General features: G+C 44.1%; 1 protein-coding gene across 2 annotated transcripts in view; it reads left to right on the plus strand.

The window, feature by feature from the left end:
* The window catches only part of RUNX2 (RUNX family transcription factor 2), a 92,205-nt gene that overhangs the window by 42,626 nt on the left and 26,692 nt on the right, over positions 1 to 22,887 (plus strand). Inside the window, exons 4-5 of one of the 2 annotated variants that reach the window (XM_075086619.1) lie at positions 10,556 to 10,729; positions 19,828 to 19,989. In XM_075086619.1, coding sequence (XP_074942720.1) covers positions 10,556 to 10,729; positions 19,828 to 19,989 — 336 coding nt within the window. The remainder of the gene's footprint in view (positions 1 to 10,555; positions 10,730 to 19,827; positions 19,990 to 22,887) is intronic. The other variant, XM_075086620.1, reaches the window with a different exon arrangement.

A 22,887-nucleotide genomic window follows, 5' to 3' on the forward strand; every position in this document is an offset into this window, starting at 1 on the left:
CGGTGTCCCAAGCCGGATAAAGCAGTCCAGCTGATGCCTCACCACTTCTGAGCAGAGTGTAATAGTTACCTTCTATGTCTTCTGTGCAACTCAGCCATTAATCTTCCCCAGAACTGCATTTACTTCATTTTTTATTTTTAAAGACAGAATCCTATTACTGACTCACGTTCAACTTGCAGCTCCCTGCTACCGCAGATCTTCCTCTGCAGTGCTGCTGGCTAATAGGCTAGTCATGGTGCATTTGAGCATTCGATTTCTTGCTCCAAAGTGTAGTGCAAAGCACTTAACTTTTATTGCATGCCCTTTTGCTAATGCCATGACAAATATCATTTCCCCAACTTGCTAAGATCATTTTGAATTCTGACCCCTTTCTCCAAAGCCTGGAGGACTCCGTCCTACTGGATGTCGTCTCAAGATTTTATAATCGTGCTTCGTATTGCATCATCCAAGTTATTAAATAAAATAATAAATACTAATTGGCTGAAGAGCACATAAAATACCTGCCATTTCATTATCGCTAGTGATAGTCAGCAGGCAACGTTGTGACACCGAACTCCCAACCACGCATCCCCTATGGCTGTGTTTTAGCCTTTAAATGATGCTTTCTTTCCCTCAAAGACTTGAAAGCAGAGGTTAATCCATCCCGGCTTCCACCTGACACAGAAATGCCCCTGCTGGCATTGGCAGATAGAGGTGGAGCGTAACAAGGGGCGAAAAACTGCAACTCACCTCCAGGACTGCTGGCAGGATCTTCAGGCCAACTTTTCTTCTCTTAAGCTCAGCTGCATCATTTATGTGCCGCTTAAGGCTGTCCATTTTCAAAACTTGCGCATCGTGTAGGTGCTTGTGCAAGTGCCCTGATTACACAGAAAGCTGGATACCTTCTGCAAAGTGAAAGTTGCCCCAATAAACCCATTTATTTCCAGCAGCACGAGACTTTTTTGCACAGTTAGGTGTATAAATAAGAGCAAAAAACAGCATTAAACATAATTTTTACTGGGGGAACCACCGATTCTTTGTACCTTTCAGGAGGAAGAAAGGGTGAGATCCATTAACTGTCATTACAAATTTGATACCACAAACCTAAGCTCGTGGAGCCGCCAGGAATCTGTCAACCTTTTAAAGGATACGCCTGGTTATGACATTCAAAATAAAAAAAAATTATAGATTTTTGTGGAAAACACTGATGGGCCAGCAGCTAAATGACATTTCTCAATAGTCAGACAGACTCCACACCAGCTGAATAGATGTCCAATTTTAGGACAGGTTAATTGTTTTCTGTGCTATGCATAGGAACAAATAATACTTGGCCTATTTTAGTTACTGAGTAGGAAAAGATGTTTGAGGGTGGTTGGTTTTTTTTTCAAGGCTGCTACATCCTGACTTCTGCCTCCATATAGCCCTAGTGTAGGTGCCCCTTATATAACAATAACTCGACGCTACTCAAAATACTTGGCGCTGCAAGCAGGGGAGTGGAATGCAATAAGAACACTTTAGCAAGTCTGAGGGTGAGTAAACTCCAGTAGTTTTGGAAGGAGAGGGTAGGTTTTTCAGTGTATGTCTCTCCCTTACTTGGCATTCGCAGACAATAAGAATACCAGGATTAACATAGTAGACTCCGTTTATTACACTTGGGTGGATAAAGCAATTATCTGTCTATCACGGCTGTAGTAAATTGTGCAACAGCATTAACATGGGTGGATACATGGATAAGTGCTACTCTGCTACAGAGGGTGCTGATACACAAGATAATCCTTCAAGTCGAACTTGTAAAGACTGTTTTCTTTTGGAGTTTATATCCTGTTACTCCCGCCAGTATAGATTGAAATGGCATCTTTCTTATTTTTAACCACGTTTTCAGGTTTCTTTAGCCATCTGAATTTTATTAGTAAGGTTATTTTAGAAATATCCTACTTTAATCAAGTTTAAACAATCTGCTTAAAACCTGCTGCATGGATATAAACACAGTAGTCTTCTAATGCACCAAAACAATCTGTTGAAAGATACAGTGCAAACACGCACACATCCATCTATTATTGCTTAACAGTTGTTTCTTCCATGCCTGAATTCCCGTTGTAACCGCAGCATTCAGCCTGCAATACGCTCTTGGTTTTGGGGGTGTAAAAGAAAACCAAAAATGAAAATGCACCTTATTGGTGTCTAGAGAGCAGAACGGCATAGCATCCGAGAGCTCTTTGACTAGATTTGAACTAAGCGCCTTAAATCTGGTTTAGGGGCTGTGTATACATCACCCCCCACCCTTTTCATTCTTTTAAAGTAATCAGATTTCGCAAGCGTTAAGAAAACCGTCCCCTCCTGCCAGCTGGAGGGAGGCCAGTTCAAGGAGATTTCTTTTCTCCCCCCCCCCTCGCCCCCTTGGTTTGCTATGATCTTTACTGCCTGTCGCCGCAGCAAGGCACAGAAGTTGGTGGGCTCTTTAAAGGATAGCTACCTTTGGGGGCGGAAAAAGCCTTATTCCTCAAAAGATACTGCTGCGTTAAGATGAGGATGATAAAGTCAGAATGAGGAGCTCTTGCACTTTTGTGGGACAGCCCTTGCTCTCCCTCTTCCCCCCGTCTGCTAAAAAAAGGGGGAGGAGACGAGTGAGACTGTAACAGATACCAGCATGCAAAGGGAATTAAGGCAGGGACCGAGACTTGCGTGACAGTCTCTGTTTATATGAGTTGTCTTTAATGTCTCTGAGCGGTGATACCGGCAATGTTTAGCTAGTTTCCTGGCACACGTGCACACAGATTCCTTTGTGTTCGTGAAGGATGGATAAAGGTGAAGGCAGAGCATCATGGTGCAAGGGGGGGTCCCACCTGCTCCCTCCCCAACCCAGACGGTTTGTACTGATGTTCATACAGGGTGTTGCTCAGCTTTGCAGAACAAGCTTCAAGATCCAAGTCAGAGTTCAAAAGCTTTTCAAAAAGAAAAAAAGAAAGAAAAGAAAACCCACTACAGCAAGGGGAGAGCTTGCTCATTTACTGGCGGGCCGCGGCCGTACCGCAGCAGAGGGGCAGAGCAGAGGGCAGCGTGGATCCTGCAACCCTGGGATGAGTTGAAGGGTGGGAGGGAACCGGTGCAAAAGCAGTCCCACTCAAACCCCTTCCTGCTTTGCTTGTCCTTTTTCTCAAAGCATCTTTTTGGTTTCATTCGTTAAATCTTCTGGTTTTGCTGTTCTAACACAACTTCCCTTGCGCAGACTTCCTGGCAGCTCAGCCCCTGCTGCATGCCCCGTATCAGTCCCTTGTCTGCCGGAGGAACAGCCTGCAGCCCTGCTCCGAGCAGGCATTTTTCACCTCTGTACGTAGAGAAATTTTGGGAGCAAGAGGCTCCTTTGCATCTATTGCCATTTGCTGAAAAACCCCGACCTCTGGGTCTGTCTTACAGCTAGATGCATGCTTTTCACAGACCCCAGCTGAATTTTAAAAACCTTTATATACAGCACTTTATATCATCAAAGGCTTTGCAATGACTGAATTAGAGTCATTCCCATGGGCACAGGGGGACACAGGTTACACACCCATGGGATCATTCCTCCTCACCCTTCCGGCCCCTTCCTCCCTTTGACCTGCTGGAAGCTCTGACTTTGTCCCGTGCTGGGAGGGCTGCCTGCAAGATGAGCTGAGTCGACATGTGCTTTTCTCCCAGTAAGTCCATGGGGAGATGACCATCAACACCAGAGATGCTCTGCGGGCTTGACCTCTACGCTGAGGTGCAAACCTGCCCCAGCCTCTGCTCACCCCTGGTTGGAGCCACAGCTCTGCGAAGACAGTAGCATAAGTGGCTCCCCTGGGAGGTGGATCTGGCCCTTTTGGAGCTGTACCAGTAGTCTGCAGACCTTCAGGAGAGAGGGGTCAGGGAGGAGGAACTCAGTGGGACTTTGGCAATGGGCCACGTTAAATCCGCTGTATAGGAACTGAGCCCGTCCGTGGTGCACGTTCCTCTGTCTTTATTTATTTCCATTCTCTGCAGTAGTTTCAGCTACAGGGCTTACCTGCTTTGGGTAAAAAAAATATGTCTTTTTTTAAGAACAAAAAGAGGCAGAGTCTTGTTTTCTGCCTACATCTGAGTGACTCCTATTGACACTAATAGGGCTCTGTGTACAGTCAGGAGAATAAGCTCTCCAGTCTAATGCAAACTGGTGCCCTCAGCTATTTAAAAAACAAACATTTTTTTTTCCATTGAGTGAATTAACTGCAGTTGTTGCACCTATGTAGCTCCTTGTTTTATGAACTATAAGAACCTTTCCTATGCACAGCCTATGGCCTAATTATGTAATTATGTCTCTTGGGTGGATTATATTTTCTTCTCATAATTGTGTCTTTACCCAAGAGACTGGAAGGGTTCCAAACTTTTCCCTTTCCTGGGTAAAAATTGTTTGGCTCTTTTGTGTTTTGAGTTTTTTTGTCATGAACTTTGGTTTGGGTGCTTTTGGTAGGACTGGGTGGGGGGAAACCAGCCTGGGGATGACAGTTTGTCACAAGACAAGGGACACAAGAGGGACCCTTGTGGCTTGCTTCAGAGATTTTCCCTTGCAATTAGCTGATGTGTGTCTTCTGGGCTTTTGCTGAGTTATGGCTCTCTTATTTTTACCTCCAGAGCATAGATTGACACTGCTTTGGAGTGATATCTTGCTGCAATGATGTATCGTCTGGAATTTGTAACAGAACAATGAATATTTTTGCTTCATGCTGAATGCTCGGCATTATTCAGTCCCTGCACAGCAGCTGTTAAGAAGCCTTAGGCTCAGGTCTCAATTCCGTGGCATAAATGTGGCTCCCTTGACCTCAGCTTTACAGGCCTGTAGCCGAATTCACAGTCAAACCCATATCAGTATCTGCCAGTTACATCTGATCCACAGGAGTAAATGGGATGAAATGCAGGAAGACATCTAAAGAGAATTTAATGAGAATTTGTGATGAAGTTCAGAGGACATGTAACCTCTCTTTTTCGTGGTGTGAAATTGTCTTGTACAGCGTCTACACAGAAATATGTCACTAGTGGGCTAGTGTTAAAAGAGACACAATTAGAGTGCTTGTCTCAAAGACATATAATGTTAGTATGAAAAAAACGTGCCCATTCTTTACCTTTTTAAAGCACTTTGAAGAACATTGGGAATAATCAAAACCTGGGTTCTTGGGCTCTGATGTGCTTCTCGAAGTCCGGGAAAGCTTGGGATGTACAGGCTATAAATTCACAGCTTGTAAACTGGGGGATTCTTCTTCTTTCTTCCACTCCTTAGCCTGAAGGAAAGCCCCCTTTCCATTAAAGTTTTCTTTTTTCTCAATCTCAGCACTGAACCCAGAGCTATAGAAAGCCTCGGTTACTGGCCCTGGCTTTTGAAGGATTTTTGTTTTGTTTGCCCTTTCCAGCTCTAGTCATTCCATGGAGTGACTCTCCAGGCTTCACCAGCTGATGCTGAGCACACTCATGACATAGAGCAAACACAAACCGGGGTGGTATTTCATGTTGGGTCATCGCCCTCCATTCTGCTTGGGGTGTCCCAGCGAATGTGTCCCCAGCAGGTGAGAGCCCAGGTTCTTGCTTTCATGACCTTTCTGCCTTCCCTTGGCTCTTTTGCAGAGACACCTGACTCCCACGATACTTCTTGTTGTTAAGGCAAAAGCAAAAAAGATAGAACTGGGCGATGACTGAAAATAGCTAACCCACTTGAGAGTGATAAAAGCATCTGTTGAAAATCTGGTAACCAGATCTCCTTGGTACCAGAAAAAAAAAACACACACACACAAAAAAACTGGTGGGTGGTGTACACGGTACAAAGAAAGGGAGTCCCTGAGTGTCAGCATCTGGCGAGGCCACGTGTAGCATAATCTGATTAGTTTTCAGTTCCACACCCACAAGCTGAAAGATAAAAACGCACACCCCTCCTCCCCGAGGAGGTAAAAATCTTCAAGCATCAACACCACATTTACATTCTGCAAGTCAGCCTCTTCCATGGCCCGATTTACATCTTGACTTCTCCAGTGGAGCGGTGGAAGTTCATTGATGAGAGACGAGCTCACGTCCCTTTCCAGTTACCACATCCAGCAGACTCAGGATTGCCTTGCTTTGATCTGGGAGACGTTCCTTCATTTAGTTTAAACTGAAATGATTAAGCTGGAGATGAAGCCTCCTCACATCTTCTGCCATGCCTGGGATATGATAATTGAACATTAGCTTCTATGGGCCATTTCAACTTGTACTGAGGCTGTCCTGGACTGGCGAGCTGAAGCAGCAGCGCAGGCACCACCTGGCAGGCTGCAGTTTGCGCTGACTTTATTGCCCTCTCTCTGTACTACTTTCTGGTTTGATTCATGTAAAATGGCCAAAATTGGTACTGGGGTGGATTAATGGCAATGCTGTCTGTCTCCAGAAACGAATACTCAGGCTGGTGTTTGGCTTGAAATAGCCGAGTAGCAGTGAGAGACTAAAATATTGCTCGTCATTTTGGAGGGAATAATGGATTTCTAATATCTAACATGTTTTGTACTATGACAACAGACACATGAGAACAGCTTGTATTACTTTTGCCTATTAACTCTCATTTTTCTCATCTCTTTCCCATCTCCTTGCCTGTGACCTGCTCTATCCCAATGGCCACTGGGTCCCATCCTCATTCAGTGACTCATGGGTCAGTCTCAATCTCTTTGACTGCATTCTGTATCCAGGAGTGCTCGTGTCCATAAACATTTTGTCCCCCTCCAAGCCCAATCCATTCCACAAACTCATCTCTGTAACAGAGCAACTAGCACTAAATGCAGTGTTGCAGGCATTGGGATAACTGCAACATTACTTTATTCTATTCTTTAAGGAGCTTTTATATTGCTTTTTAGCGTATTCACGGCTGCAGCAGATCACAGATTCTCCCTGAGCTATCCACACTTGCTACCCTAATCTTTTTTCCTGAAATAAAATTACGCCTCATGACTGAGACCAAGGAATACAGCTTTTCTTAGCACACTCCCCTGGGATCAGGAATTTCTCTGTCAACGGACACATATATCAATGAGAGATGAAAAGCAGCTTGTGGAATGAGTTTTAAACATGTATCACATATTTCATTGCTGCTGCTTATGTGCTACTCAGAAGGCCTTTTTAGAGTGTTTTCAGCCCATACCTCATGGCTTCTCTGTACTTAATAGGATTTCTTTTTTTTTCTGCACAGGAATCAGGGCAAGAGATTTATTTAAGTTGCCTACACTTCTTTGTGAGCACCTCCTGCATATGAAGTTTCTGTTGAGTTTCCTGCTTACTTTCAGTGTGAGCACGTCTTAGCTTTTATCAAAGCGTAGTAGCCCATAACGAGCAAAGCTGTAACGTAATCTCATCTCACTGGGACATTTCGCTGGGGGAGTGTGGCTCCTTCTGTGGATCTCTTTGTCACAACATGACTCCGTGTTACAACCCTAAATTTTAAATGTCCAGAAGGGGAAGGCAAGTCTGCCTTCAGCCCCTTGCTGGTTCCTGGGGACTTGCAGTTCCATTGATGCCTGGGGTCTTCCAGATGTGCAAATAGCTCTCTTCTCCCTACTTTTTTTTTTTGGGGGGTGGGGGGTGGGGGTGGGGGGTTGGGGGGGGGGGAAGATGACAACACCCAAGCCCGCACATCTCTAGATTGTTTCAATTCAACCAGATGTGGGAATCTTTCTTCTTATTTCTTTCCCCCCCCTCTCTTTCCCCCCCCTTTTTTCTTCTTTTTCCCTTGCTGCCTATGCTAAAGTGCACTGCTATCCTGCTGAATTTTGTCTTTCTGTGATAGACCTAGTTCATTATAAAAATAATACACGTAATTAAATATAAACTGTTCTCTAGCAAAGCTATGCACAGGCAAACAGAGCATGATGGAAACAAAGCTGGGGTTATCGGGCACAGGTTGATGCAGGAGTGGTGACCTATATAACAAGTGTTCATTGAGTCATCTGAAGACTATTAAAATAGCTTGTGCACCACTTTGTTAGTGATTCTTTAGCAAAAAGGGCACTGTATGAACATTGCACAGGATTTTTCTACAAAAATTCAAAATAAAATTCACTTTGGGGGTGGATTCATTCAGCCCTGGCATGTGAGGCCAGAGGTAGGCTAATCATGTTTGTCCTATTTTGAGCCCTCTTGAATTTGCCAAAATCTGATGAGGAATGAGTAGAAGAGAAAAGGGGAGGAGAAAGAGATGCCTTTAAAGAACAGAGTGGCAAATACAGCTGGCAAAGGGAATAGCAAATACATAAAAATTGTGGGGGAAAAGGGAATGGAGAAGGAGAAATCCCAAGAGAATGCTGACTGCGTGCGCGTGTGAAAGTTGTTTCTTCAGATTTAGCAGCACCCAACTTGTACAAGTTGTAATTTAAATAGATGGAAAAGATAATGCTAAAGACTACCAGGTTAGATGTTATCCCGTTAATTAAGCTGCCATTCCGGAGTTGTTACAAGCCCACCAAAAATCATTCCCCATTTAAAGTGATTGATACCTCCTGAAGGGAGGAGTAGCCACCCATGTCAGCTCTAACACTGAGCAGCACCTTCTTCTTAAGGAGAAAGCTCCCGCCTACCCCATGCTTTTAGACTGAGTCATCCTGGGGGAGAAAAATCATACTTCAAAGTACAAAATAATGGGTCAACTAATTAATTTTTTTAAATTGCTAGAGAAGTTTCTCCAAAATTAAATTCCATCCAGTTTCTTCTCATTTCCCAGCCTGAATCCTTCACTTCTCTATCTAGAACCATGATTTCTCTGAATGTAGCTTGGATTTAGCTGCCTACTACTGACATTGCTTTGCCTCTATGTCATGTAGGCACCATGGTCCCAGTTAGATGATGTGAACTCATGTACTTCAGATCTGTGGTGAAAGGTACCATTAAAGGCATTTTTTAAAAAGTGGTAGTCTGATAGTCCAATCTCAAGATTCAATGGCCTCATTTATGCTTTTAAAATAAATTAACCAGTGCCAGATTTTGTCCTCTGGCCCTAAGACTGATGGGACAATCTGACTGTGTTTGCAAAGCTGAACTCTCATGGCCTGCAGGCAGGTGGCTGTGTTCACACTGCTGAGGGAAAACACAGATTATCTCAAGCTGCTGCGGATCATCTGGAAGGGTTCAAGCCCAAACCCTACCAGGGACCATTCTTATTGTTAAACGCATAAAAATATCCTACCCAGTTGTTACTGCTTGTGCCCGTGCCCTAGCACTGCTTACAGGGATGGAGGCAGACTTGGTTCTGGGTGGCAGTCAGGGGGTCTGGGCCCCTGTTTCGGCCCTGCCAGAGGCTTTTTGTGTGACCTTTGTCGGTAACTTAGGGTAAGATTAATTCCATTTAATGTTGACTAAAGGTGAGGGTGTCTAATTAAACTAGTCATGTGTGCTCCCTCTCTGATCAGAAGGAAGAGAAAGCAAATTCAGAAGGTGAATCATCCCATTTTAAGGCTGGTGTCAGAGACAAATGAGATGAATTGCCCTCTGGAAGTAGCTATTTCTTTCCATTAACTGTAAAGGAAGTCTACATTAGAAGAGTTTAGACTACATGCCTGAGTTATGAATGGCTAAAGTTATGTAAAATTAGTCCTGACCTTAATCTCTATGCATGCCTGTTTCTCCATATGTTGAATGATAGAAATAACACCTTCTGTGCCTCACATTCAAAGGCACCACTGGGTGAGGAGTATCCTATAACTACTGTGGAAAGAAATTAAACCAAGGAGCAAAAATACAACAGTTAGAGAAGTAAAGCCTTTACACTGAAAACATCTCAATGACAATATGAGCAGACCCAGCTGGGGCATCCTGTTGCTTTTGCCATTCTTCCCCTTTGCATTTTGACAACCAAGCACCCCAAAATGAGTGTTCCCGACGTGGCCATATGGCAGCAGGGCAGTTAGCCTGTTTTGGGGGAGAGAAGTAGGAACACAGAAGAAGGGCAACCATGCAAAGGAATGTAGGACCCAGACTTGGCCAGCAGCTTTGAAGGTTTTCCTTGCAATGCTGCTCTTCTCAAATGACAGTGACTATTTACTTTTTGGAAAATCTCCCAGAGGAATGAAAGCTAATGACTAACTGTGACAGAGTTAAAGTTAAAAAATAAGGGGAGAAGAAAAGCTCGCATTTTCTTAGCAAAAATCCACAACATATAAACAAGGCATGGAATAATTGTCCCGCTTGATAACTTGTACTTACATATGAGGCTTGCTTAGGGAAAACAGAGTTTGCCCCTTAAACTACCTCATGTAGTTAAAGGAGAAAAAAAGAAAAAAAAAAAAAAAAGACAAGAAAGACCTTGTGTGAGTGTCCTCGTAAGTGCTTATTTTGATCCAAATTGCACCATGTCGCACAGCTGTATGGGCGCAGTTGTTCTCCACAAGGCTTTCGCCAGCACAACCAGGCCCAAAACACAGATCACCCCATCAATGTCGCTGTGTTATCGGGGTATCTGAGGTACCTATGAATCCATTAAATCTAATAACAGGTCCTTAGAGGCCATTTTGGGTTTTTTTTGGGGGTGTGTTAAATTACTAAATCTTGTTATTAACGCTTTTATTTTATGATTTGCTGTTTCCAGGGCACAGACAGAAGCTTGATGACTCTAAACCTAGTTTGTTCTCTGAACGCCTCAGTGATTTAGGGCGCATTCCTCATCCCAGTATGAGAGTAGGGGTCCCGACCCAGAGCCCACGGCCCTCTCTGAACTCTGCACCAAGTCCTTTTAATCCACAAGGACAGAGTCAGATTACAGGTAAGAGACAGAACCATAGGTTTGGCTTGCACAGGCAACGGTAGTAATTGCTTACGGATATTTGTGTCTCAACTGCAGTAAAAGAGGCTGTTACAGAGTGAGAGATGTGTTCCAAGCAAAGCTAGATGGGAAGTGGATTTTTCTATAGTGTTTGAAGCTGAAAATGTCTTTCTTTTTTTTAAATACCTTTTCCATAAGTCCAAAAGAGTCCAAAATAGTCAATCTGGGTAAATTAAGTAGGTATCTGGTGAAATTCTAACTGCCACGTTGCTCTGCTTTGTCATCTGTGTGTGCAATAGTACATATTAGAATGAACATTTTTAGTCAGCGTTTTTATTTTTCACTGGTGTTGAGGGAAGCGGCCAGCATTTAATGGTCTTTCTATCAGAATTATAATACAATCTTCTCATGTGGCGGTTTCCTTCTAGCACCAGTGTTGACCACTGTTACAATAAACGAACTGGGTTATGGAGAAATTTCCAAAGGTTGCTTGTGAGGGTTGTATGCAACATTTATGATTGCATGCTGAGAGACAGTCTTCATTGTGCTGAGAGAAATCATAAAGTACCATGTGTCACAGATTATAAGACCAAAATAAGATGTTTAACTGCAGCTATGCCAGAAGTTTGCAACAAAACTGGGAAGCCTACAATATAAAACGATCTTGTCATTTTTCTAAATTCAGAGCTGGTTAATTTTTTCAAGAGAGTGTCAAACAAGCTCCAGCATATTTGTGTCTATCCAGGATGTGAAAAGGTCTTGCCCCTGAGCAATTCACTTGCTAGAACTGTTGGAGAACTTCACCTAGATGCAAGTCCATCAACAAAACTCTTGGCTCCATTTACTAGACCAGTCTAAAACTCAGTTTTGCTGCTATGGTTGCACCTATACCAGGAGACCTTTGCCAGTCTTATATACTGGTATTCCTTCACCGGTAAACACTCCTAGTATAGACATAGTCTTTGAGTCAACCTAGGAAGATTTCTGGTTTCATGTTTCAAGTGGTTTTGACAAGATACCAGCTGAAACTTAGCGGTTTTAACAAAGTGTTGTGGCTTTCTTCTTCTTTCTTTTTCTTGTTTTTTAAGTTCCACTGGTTTATTAATTTGCAGTAAGAAAGAGAAGTAAGTGGGTTAATTTGAACCCAAAGCACTCAGAGAATTGAAACAAAAAAGTTGTTCCCATGAGCTGTGGCAAAGTTCTCCCAGATCTAGAAGTCTAGCTTTAACTAGCATAAAATGTTTATAAAATATTAAATATGTCAATAGTACCCATAACAAGGTACCTGCTGCCCACCAGCTTCCCAGAGCAGGTTTTTTGGCAGGGCTTAGTGTTTTATTAGTTGGACATGTGAAGTCAGGGCTCTTATGCATATAATTTTCTGGGTAAGAACTGCCAAAATAAAGCCCAATATTTTTTCTAACCTACTGTCTTCTGCCTGTCAGTGTTTGGGGACATAGTTCCTGAGAAAGCAGCAGGAAAAAACGGGGCTATAATCAGCTTTTTTCCTTCTTCCTTATGCCTCCATAGTTTACCTATTGTGCAATACTATATCTAGGAACGAAGGAGGGTGAAATTCTTTCTGACCCCATCTGGTGATCAGCTTATGCCCTGAAGCACGAGAACTGAGATCCCCTTGTAATTTTCTTCCTAGCTAAGTGTAACCTCATATGCTGCTCTCATTCACATAAATGCCTCCTGTAGAAAATGTTCTGCTGGGTTTGATTAATAGAGTACTTCTCTGCCTCGTTATGAATCAGCAGCAGCATTTATAGATCCGGGAGGTGAAAACTTCAGATGAGCTTTAAATAAGCCTGTCTGGAAACAAAGCTGTGTGGCATTCGCTGCCTTCTCTGCAAATTTAAAAGTCAGCAGTTCAAAGTACCAGCTGAGACTTCATCGAGAGAGGGAAGATGTGGTGCTGGTTGGGCAGAGGGAGGTGAGCCGAACCGAGGAAGGCAAGCTGACTTTCCCATCTATTGTGGATTATGTGCTTTTCTTGCTGGATAAACTCATGGTTGTGGGGTACTTTAGAATCCCAAATTGCTCTCATTTCCCCCAAAGCAGTGAGGACTTGTCTGCTTATTAAAGTTTGCAGTGAATATGGGGCTGTGCTGTGGTTCGATACAGGATTTGCCATGTTATTCCCCACCCTTGTCTCCTCCTCAATTTAGAAAAGTCGAACACCCAGCCCTCAAAGGCTACTCATTAGCTTTCTGGTAGCCCTCCCATTTAATAAGGCGATTAGTGTGAGCGTGTTACATCGGCGCGAGCTCTGAGAATTGCGCTGGCTTCCTCACAAGGCTTTTTGGTGCTTTTCAGGACGTTGATTGTAATCTGTAAAGCTCTACGCGCTTTGATGTTCTACCAAAGTGGATGCTTTTTGTGGACCGTCCCTCAGAGTTCTTCTGAGATGAATAGATGCTCGTTGCCACACAAACTATGCCAACGAGAGACAAACTGTGCTGCAGACGAGGCACCTCTTTGATCGGGCGTTAGGTGACCCTGGGAAATTGCTAAACACCCACCTGTTTGGTGTGGTAGTAGGGAGTGAGCTGTCTGGGCTGTCCATCCCCACCAGTTTTCTTGTTGTGGTGCGATATTCAGTGGGAGTTACCCACTGGCTTCTTAACATGGTCACTGGGCTGGTATGGCTCGGGTATGTATTAAAAGGAAAACAGACCCTTGTCCAAAAAACAAGGATTATTTTATTACCTTTATTGGAATTAACCAAGCATTCCTTTAGAAATACCTTTGTTTCTTAATCTTTTTACCTAGTAATTTAGGGAAAATAATTAATTCCCAATAACTTTAACAGTAAATACTGGTTTCCTGTGACAAAATCCATATTATTACTAGTAAGCACATAAACTGTTTTTGTTTCGTTCCACTTGAGGTCTTGCATAGCTATTGCATGATTAAACAAAAATAATATTTAAAGCCTGGCTCGCCCACACCTGAGTCTGGAAGAACTCAGCACTTTGGGGTTCACTCTTATATTTCTTTTCTCTGTCTAGGTTGTGTTTATTTTCCCAGGGTATCAGAGTACAGGTTTTTCAAATCACGGCACAGTCCTAAGCCTACCGGCGGGCCGGGCTGTGGCAGTACAAGGCACAGAGTTGCCCTTATTCAACATGGCATTTTAACTAGGATTCTGCAAAAGCAACATCGAAGGGTCATTAAAAAACAAATCGTCCAATAAGCAGATGCCTTTGCTGAGGCAATGCAGATTCAATTTGAACCCCGCTTGCTGCCTGTAAATCAGGAATCCTGTCTGTTCACATTTGGGTACTGGTATATTTGCCTCTTTTTTTTTTTTTCCCTTTCCCTAATGGCACTCGCACAACTTGCTCACATATCCGATTACGTTCCCGTTCAGACACTGAGCAGTTGCAGCAGTGTTTCAGTATGAAACGAGGAAAACTGTTGTTTTTCTAAAATGCAACGGGTGAGGATTAGCTTCTATCGGCCAGAAAAAGCCACGGGCGTAATGGCAGGAATGTGGTTGGCGCGAGGACCCCAGCGGCTGGGCTGCGGGGACTGTGAAGTGGGAGTTAAGTGAGGTTTCATGCTCCATCACCACTGTGGCACCGTCTGATCTATAGGCAACCTGTGACTTTCATCACTGAAATAACAGCACTCAAAAGCAGGTCCTGTGAAATCTTGGGTTTTTTTCCTTTTCCTCTTCCCCTTCCCATGCACTTCAGGGATGTTACACTTTTGTTTCTCATCATTGTTAGCGCTGTAGGAAGTGGATTTAAAGCCTTCAGAGATGGCTTACCTGGAAGTTAGTGGGGAGACCCACTAACCAGTGGCAGACAGGCACTGGTTTCAGGGGTGGTGTACACTGAGTCTGCTGGGAAGCCCATGGGCAGAAAGCACCTCCAGCTCTCAGATGGAGGATGGGGATGGTGCCAGCTGGGCACTCCTTAATTCCCCCGTTCAGGACTTGCAGGCAATGGGCTGGACACTGCCCTTTTGCAGAGTCAGGGAGAAGGCAGAAAGCCGTGCTCACCACAGCATTGTCCTGGGCTCTGGATATGAAGCTATGCAGCATCTGCCTCAAAGACCAGTGCGTTCTCCAAGACCATCAGCTGCAGGGCAGGTTTGAAACAGAAACTGTGCAGCTGTTATTAGACCGGCACTATGCAAGTGCCCTGCCAGGGGCTGTGTGTTTTACCTTGGACCAGCAGCACTCTGAAGTACACACCAGTTTGCTGCTGGTGCACATCAGTCTGAGAGTGCATCAGACACAGTACGGGTTGCCTGGAACAGATAATTTAGAAATAGCCCAATTTATAGGCTTATAGGGTGAATTATGCCTTCAGCTCACTGTAACGTGGAATAAAAGCTACAAGACTCAGCGGATGAGGTGGTGGAGCTGGGATTTCTGCTGCCACAAACACAAGGGTGCTGCAGTCTGCTGTATTTTATGCAAATTGATTGCATCCTTCAGGCGACTGGCCAGTTACCACTGAGAACCTCCATTTGGTAAAGCTTGTATCCTTCCTATTAAACTATTCTTTTAATTTTATCCCCCCCCCCCCCCTTTACAATTTAGTTGCCCTACTGGCACGACTTGTTCAGTTTATTTTTCTTCTTTTAGAAATGTGACTCGGGGGAGGGGAGCAGGGAAAGGTTTAGAGGTTCTTCAGGCCAAAATCTGGTCTCAGTTACACTTCTGTACATTGGGGTGTAACTCCATTGGATTTGGCTTCGCTGGCTGAACTGGGCAATCCAGATCAAGCCCATGGCTTTTGAAGGTGCCTAAGAAACAGTCAGAGAAGAGAATCGGGTTGCATTTTTGCTGTTGTTTTGCTGGGGGAGTGGTGTTACAACAATGGTTGGGTTACTCATGCAGTAAGTCATCTTGGCTTCGTTAAGATCAGAAGTGGGGATATTTGCTTTAAGTGTTTACCAAAGATATCTCCAGACAGCTTGTTTTTTAGTATTGGCGGGGGCACTAATACAGTCAGCAGTAGGCAGTGCTAGAGCTGATGGCCGGATTTAAATGAGACTGATTTTGCAAAGTGCGTGCACGCATGCGACGTTGGGGTGTTATAGACAGTACGCCGAGGAGCTGTGAGCCTGTGATCGTGCTCTGATCATGTAACTCAGCTTAGGAAATAGGAAATTGATTTTTCTTCTATAGTAAATCTATGTGCTTCATAATCCAGTGCCAAACCAGTGGAAAAACTCATTCTTCAGGGCTATTTACAGCTTCTTTCTTCTCTCCATTGACCCTTCAGAACATTTCCATTGAAGGAAGAGAAGTCATGATGCTGGAGAGCCAATGTATTCGGTGGGAGGATGGGTCACTGGCCTTTTTTAATTCTTTTTTTTTTAGTTTTATACAATGGATCCAATCTTACACTGATTTTTAAAACTGCTTGCTGTCCATTAAGTATCAAATTAGGCTTCAATGTCCATTGTCCATTGATGCAGTCAATCATGGACCACAAGCATCAAGAACCATGTATACCTCCCACTCATTGTAAATGTGGCAGGAAAACCTAGACACAAAATAATTAGCAATTCTCAATATTTCCTGCTCCAGCAAGGTTTACCTGGCAGTGCAAATGAGGCAGAGCTGTTTGTGCATTAGTTTAGACCTCTCCCCGCTGATTTGTTTCAGCCCAGGCTTTCCTTGCATATGCACGATATGCCTCATTGTGAACGAATATGCTGAAAGCCGTACTTTTCTTCACACCCACGCAGGCATAACAGAAATGTTTACAAAAGGAGGACTGCTCTTAGTAATCACTCCAAAATTTTCAAGTGCAAATGCCAGCTGAAAGCGGCCCTCTGCCTCCTTTGCAGTCGTTGAACTAGCCCTTCCCCATGGGTGCTGTACGTAAGGTGGGACACTTTCTCCCAAGCTGCTCAGTGTATTTTTGTAGTAGCATTTTCCCTTGTTTTCGAGGGATTCCTTTAGGGAGGAATACACGTTTGCTCTGTCACAGAGCTCTGGGATTTCTCATCTGTTCTCGGCTTTTTGTGATTGGGAAGATGCACTGTGCCTGAGCACGTGGTGCTTTGGGTGATGGTGCAAAGTCCCTGACCCGCAGGGTCCCGGTCAGGCACACGCGAGCCCTCCAACCAGAGCGAATAGGGAGGCTGGCCCTTGGTGTAGCAGAACAAGGAAAACCTCTCAGAAATCCACTCGTAATTTTATTCCTGCCGGTATGGCTGAAGAGCCACTCCATCCCTTCTGTGCCCAAGCGAGGAGGAGGTGACCCTCCTGAGGACATTGTTGTTTTTCTCCCACAAGCATCCACTTGGAGGTGCCCCAGAAGCACTGGCAGGGACCTCCCCATGACACCCCTGGCACCCTCTTTCCCCCCAGGAGGTTTGGTTTGGTGGCGTGTAAGACCAGAAGAGATGGGCTGGTTGGGCCTCAATGGCTGAAGTCTCTGCTCCAGCAATGTTGCAGGGAACATCTGCTGGTGGGACCAAAGGGTGCTGCGTGAGACCCACCTGCACGTCCACCTTTGAGGACAAGACGGGGCAGCTTTGGACTCTGCCTCACGACATTTTACTCTGGGGGTTGTGCAACGCCACTGAGCAGCAACGTTTATACCTCTGACTTGGCAAGGCAGGGAATTTTGCTGCTCTCTCCTCACACGTCCATGCAAACCTTGGCCACTATCAGTGAGCAGAGGCGGGTTTAAGGGCATTTAGTCCAGGATCTCGTGAAACTTGTATCTTCAGTTTCCGGTTTCCTAACAGGCCAAAGATAAGCTTGAAGCCAGTCAGCCCCAGGAAAAACTTCCCCACCCTGCCTTGATCTTGGCCTCAGCCATGTCTTCACTAACAGTCCACCCTCTCTGTTCTCTTTCTCTAAAATACTTTGCAGTTTAAATCTTACAGTATTGGACTCAGGAAGAGCTGAAATCAAATATATATATAAAAGAAATGTGGTAATGCGGTGCTGATGTTGTGATGAGCTACAGAAGCTGTGTATAAATTTAAGCTAGTTGTCGTAAGAATATATGATAAGCTTCTGGGTCAGCTTTTGGTCCGTCCAGCCCCATATTCTGCCCCTGACAGCTCAGTATGAGACACTGTTTTGAAAGACCATGTGAGCCTTTGAAAGACCACTTTTTGCCATTTGTCCTCCTTGGGTCCACACAGGCATCTACACTTATTGGATTAAGGATGCTAGGTGTAAAACTAAGTCTAGCATGGGTGGTGAGGGTGCCAGAGATGCTCAAGATCTCATACCATGAGGACTGCACAATAAGAAGTGGCATGAATCTCCAGAAGGCAGCTCCTTTCCTGAGGTTTTCACCATCTTAGAACAAAACCCTGTGAAAACATCCTCTGTCATGATTTTTTTTTCCTAGCCTTTACCTGCTATATAATTTACTTCCAGCACTGGAGCTGACCTAAAATCAAACCTTTAAGGGACTCTGTTTTGGATTCAGAAGCAGAGATTGAAAAGCTCTTGGAGTTTGAAGGAGCTCAGATTTGAGATTGTGCTCCTGACACATCATTAATTTTAAGATTGTTTTCCCAGCAAGCCTAGTCTTTCCGTTCCCAGTTGAAGATCGTTTACCATTGACTGAATGGTGAATTATAGTAGTGGAATGAGGCAGAGAAATATGTCGATATCAGATATAACAACAAGCAGTCAGTCAGTTTTGAACCTGCGCCAATCTATACAACCGTAGCCCTGAAATTGTTAAAACAAAGAATTCATTACCTTTAATGATCAAGTGTCCCTTGGATTTCTGAGGATTTTATGTTAATCACTTATATTACTCAGCTCTAATATAAATAGCAAACTCCAGGAAAATCTTCTTAAAATTAAATTGAAAATTTGGGGTTTTTTTGTATACCTATATAGTTATTTTGCTTCAAGGAAGTATCTGCTTTCCAGACATCCCTTCAAAAAAACCATGTCTGAAAAGAAAAAATAAACAAGGAGTAGCTGAAACTACAAGGTTTTGCTGTGTAGAAGAGCAGGGAAAGTAGTTAAAAAAAGAAAAAAAAAGTTGAATTTCCTGAAAAAATGCCTTTGCTTGTGCCATGTGGCTATCACATTGCTGTCTACAAAGCAGGGCCTTAGCAGTGCTGTGACAGGGCAGGTTCTCCAAACCGAGGGGACCTGGTATGCTTCACTGAAGATATGGGGAGGGATTTGCAGGGATGTGCTACAATTCTAGAGTCAGTTCACAGGTAGTTTTCTGTTTATTGCACAGTGCCCAAAACAAACTTTGGGGTTGAAAGTGCTTTGTTTTTATCACTGTAAAGAAATAAAAATAATAATTTATGAGGCATTCAGCGGTATCTTTATCACCAGATATTAACCGAGAGCAAATGGTTTATAAATCCAAACAACTGTGAGTAAAACTAGGTCTCCCTTGCACTCAGTGCAGTTTGCCAGTGCTTCAGCAAAAAATAAACTGTACTTATCCTTAAAATAATTTCCTCCATAGTGAGCTGTAGCAAGTACATCAAAAGGCATTGTTGGCTTCCGATAGTTATTCCAAACCCAAACCATTTGTTATCATAATGTTGTAATTGGGGTGACTGTAGGTAATTGGGCCAGCATCCAAATGTGACATTTTTGGACGGATGCTGATAAGATTAATGTGATTTTCCTCCTTGGATAGTATTTTCGGCACTGAAAACACTACTGTGTAATGTTTGAACTGGGTAACAACTTGATAGGCATGCCAAGTGCTGACTGTAGAGTGTCCCCACCTCTGAAGTCCACTTCGTAAGCTCAGACCTGGGTCTCGTACTTAGTGGTCCTTTTATCCGTCTGAATCCACAGGACTGGTAAGTCCTGGTATAACATGCTGTTAGACCTGGATGAGAGAAGCCAGGAATTTGCAGCACAGCTGCTGGGTCTTTTAGAACTCTGCTCACTGCTTCGTTCATTTCCCCCAAAAATTATCATGGGGAAGGAGCAGCACAGAGTGAGACTTGAAGGGGTTGAGTCCTAGAGGAGCAGGTCGTATCTCATTGCATTCTCATTCCTGATAGCACTGATGTGTGTGTGTTCAGTAATCCCACCTCTTTCAATTAGGCTGTTGATGCCCTACAATTTTTCTTGCTTTTTAAAAAAAATTCTTTTTTTTTTTCCCTAGACCCCAGGCAGGCACAGTCATCCCCGCCATGGTCCTATGACCAGTCTTACCCATCCTACTTGAGCCAGATGACTTCACCGTCCATTCACTCCACAACTCCCCTGTCCTCCACTCGAGGCACAGGACTTCCAGCCATCACCGATGTGCCCAGACGCCTCTCAGGTAAAGACCGTGTTTTGCCTAAAAAGATTATGCAGATAGGAACAGGACTGGCAGAGGCTGCCTCTGTGGCCTCAGATAAACCTTACTAAGAAGAGCAAAGCTCAGTCGGTGATAACAGGATTACTGCACAGCGGGCGGGGGTCAAAGGCCCTTTTTTTCCGAAGTGGAAGAGCTGTTGTGTTGCTCTGAGCATGTATCATTTGAACGTCTCTAGGTCCATTTCAGATCAGTCTATTTTTAAATTGTGAACCTGATTCTATGAAAAAATTATCTCTTTTTTTTTTTTCCCTACAAGAGGATGTTTACTTGCATGTTTAAAAGTAATTGTGATATTCTCTATTTTTTGGTGTGTTACATTTGTGGTGTGTGTGATGTTAGGCATCCTGACAGATAGATGCCTTTATTACTTCAATAGTTAAGGCTAAGGTTCGTTCTCCCACATTTCAATCCAGTAGCTCAAGAAAGTCTATTTCCTTAGTTAATATGTACTTAAGATGCCTATCAGAAAGTAGCTGAGTCACTTTAGGGTAAAGATTGGACAAATTGTGCTTTGGAATGATGCAGGAGAGAGGAAGTATGTTTAGGAACATAGACAAGATGCAGTGAGGAACTGAGACTTTTTTTATCAAACAAATATACATTTACATACTGTGCAATTCATCTGTAATGGTCTCAGTAATAAAACCATCTGTGAGAAGTAATCTGATTGCCCCAAAGTAAGATAGAGCCTGTCATGGCAGACAGTCACCTTGTAAATCTTGCCAAAAATGAGGAACCTTAGGGGAGGGAGGCTTAGTATGAAAACTCCAACCTTGCAAGTGTGGAAATATTAGCAGCATATGCCAAAAAAGCATGTGTAATGTAAAGAAAGCTTTTATGATTCATTAATGAAAACCAAAGAATCAGTCTTATTACATCTATTTTTTGCATGTTTGCAAGATATTATTATAATCTTGGATGGTGCTGCCATACACCTGTTTGACTCGCAGCCAGGTGAATTTCTTGCTGTCATGTTTTCCCCTTCCACCAAGCTCATAGAGCTGGAAATGTTGATCACTCCACTGAGCTGCATCACTGACAAGCTGAACTTCAGCCAGCAGGCATGTAGGATTTGATTAGCGTAGACTCCTTGATTTCTTTCATCTTGGAGGAGGGAAGCTTTGTTTCTCAAACAAACAGCTGCAAAAAACTCTGCGGTCCTAGCGCGCTCTGCCTTCTCAGAGATGCCACATGTCTCCATCTGGGCCGAGGGTTGGAGGGTAGCGGAGCAGGTTCCTGCTGGCTCTCTGTGCAATGCGCTGACTTCGTTCAAAAAACTTGATGGGCTTGATGCTGAGGAAATGCTTTGTTTGGCCCGAAACAGGTTACCTTTGAGTTGGAGCCTCCTGATGCTCTGTGTTGTCAAATGGGTTATTTTTGCAATTGTGCCCCCAGCAACACCTCTGGGAGAGGCTCGTCTGGGACCGTGGCAGCTGTACCGCCGCATACTTGCCCTGCAGCCCTTGCTTGTCTGTGTGTATTCAGACGTGAGTGCCTGGCATGTGGGCACAGGCAGAATGACTAAAAGACCTGGCTGTGTACATTATGTGGCCGCGGACTGAACTTTTCTGCCATACTCTACAGTCGGTTGCCGTCATGCTTCTTGCCCTTCATCTTCTGGGGACTCAAGCGACGCCTCCGCAACACTCTTAGCTTTTCTCAGAGTGGGGATCTTGCTTCCAGTTAGATTCAAGATTGAAAAAGGGGACTTTGATCTTCCACAAGTGCCAGAGGTTGTCTGCAGTGTTTGCTGACGTTCAGAAATAGAGTGGTGTTCCTGGGTGGAGGACAAGCTGTGATGCTCGAGCTGCAAGGAGGCACGTTGCAGCCCCAGCTGCAAACCTTGTGGTTCCTCTCGAGGGTTTCTGCCTAGCAGTGCCACCGGGAGGGAGGGCAGGATCCGACCCCTTTTGTGTATAAAGAGAGAGAAAACCACAGGTTTAGTGCTGCCCGTTAGAGCGACCAGTTTATCCCTTGCACACGGAGAAATGTGAATCTCCACTCAGTTATTTGATACATCTTTCAGAGGAGATCAGGGCTTTGATGGGGGAAAAAAAAAGACTGCTAAGAAATACTAAAAACGTTAGAAAACTTCAGGCATCTCCAGTGCATGAGGGAGAAGTTAAGGTTTTACAAGGCCTTGAATAAAAAACAAACTTTTCTTTCCGATACAGTGGCAGAAATCTGATTATCAAGGCTGTTAAAAGTATACAAGGTAATTTTAATGAATGCCATATTTACTGCCTGTTGCTTAACATCGTACAGGAAGAAAAATGGCTAAAACTTCCCCCTTAGGCCTTGGATGTCACACCTACAGGCACAGGACTTCCTACCTGCCACAATTTAACGTCACCCAGCCTTTCCACAGGCCTCCATGGGTCTGCCTAGACCACTGCTTAAGTTGTGCTCACCCAGACCTTGAAAATAATACCATCTAATAAAACAATGAGTCCTTCAAAAGAGGGGGTACTGGCTGCATGGTCAGTGGTGGCCCTCAAGAGCTATTTTTGATGGTACTCCCATGACCAGAAACACATCCATGGCCAAAACGATCGTGTTCCTCCCCATTCTGGGTTGGGTACATCTCTTGGTGAAGAGGAGCCATCACAGATTAGCTCGAGGATCTAAAGAGGTTTGGAACTACAGGAAAGGAGGTGACCAGGGGCTGCCATAGCAGTTCATGCAGTTCTCTGTCCCATGGGAGAGGGGAAAAGGGCAGCAGGCTGCAACCCCGAGGCGCTATTCGGGCAGGCTGGTGTAATGTGGCTGAACTGGTCGTGTCAGTGTCTAGACTGATTTCCTTGCACAACTGAAATGTTTGCATGCATGCTGCAGGCACGTGCAAATGAGTGCCCATGC

The sequence above is a fragment of the Phalacrocorax aristotelis genome, chromosome 3 (assembly GCF_949628215.1).
Source record: "Phalacrocorax aristotelis chromosome 3, bGulAri2.1, whole genome shotgun sequence".
In the NCBI taxonomy this organism is placed as follows: domain Eukaryota; kingdom Metazoa; phylum Chordata; class Aves; order Suliformes; family Phalacrocoracidae; genus Phalacrocorax; species Phalacrocorax aristotelis.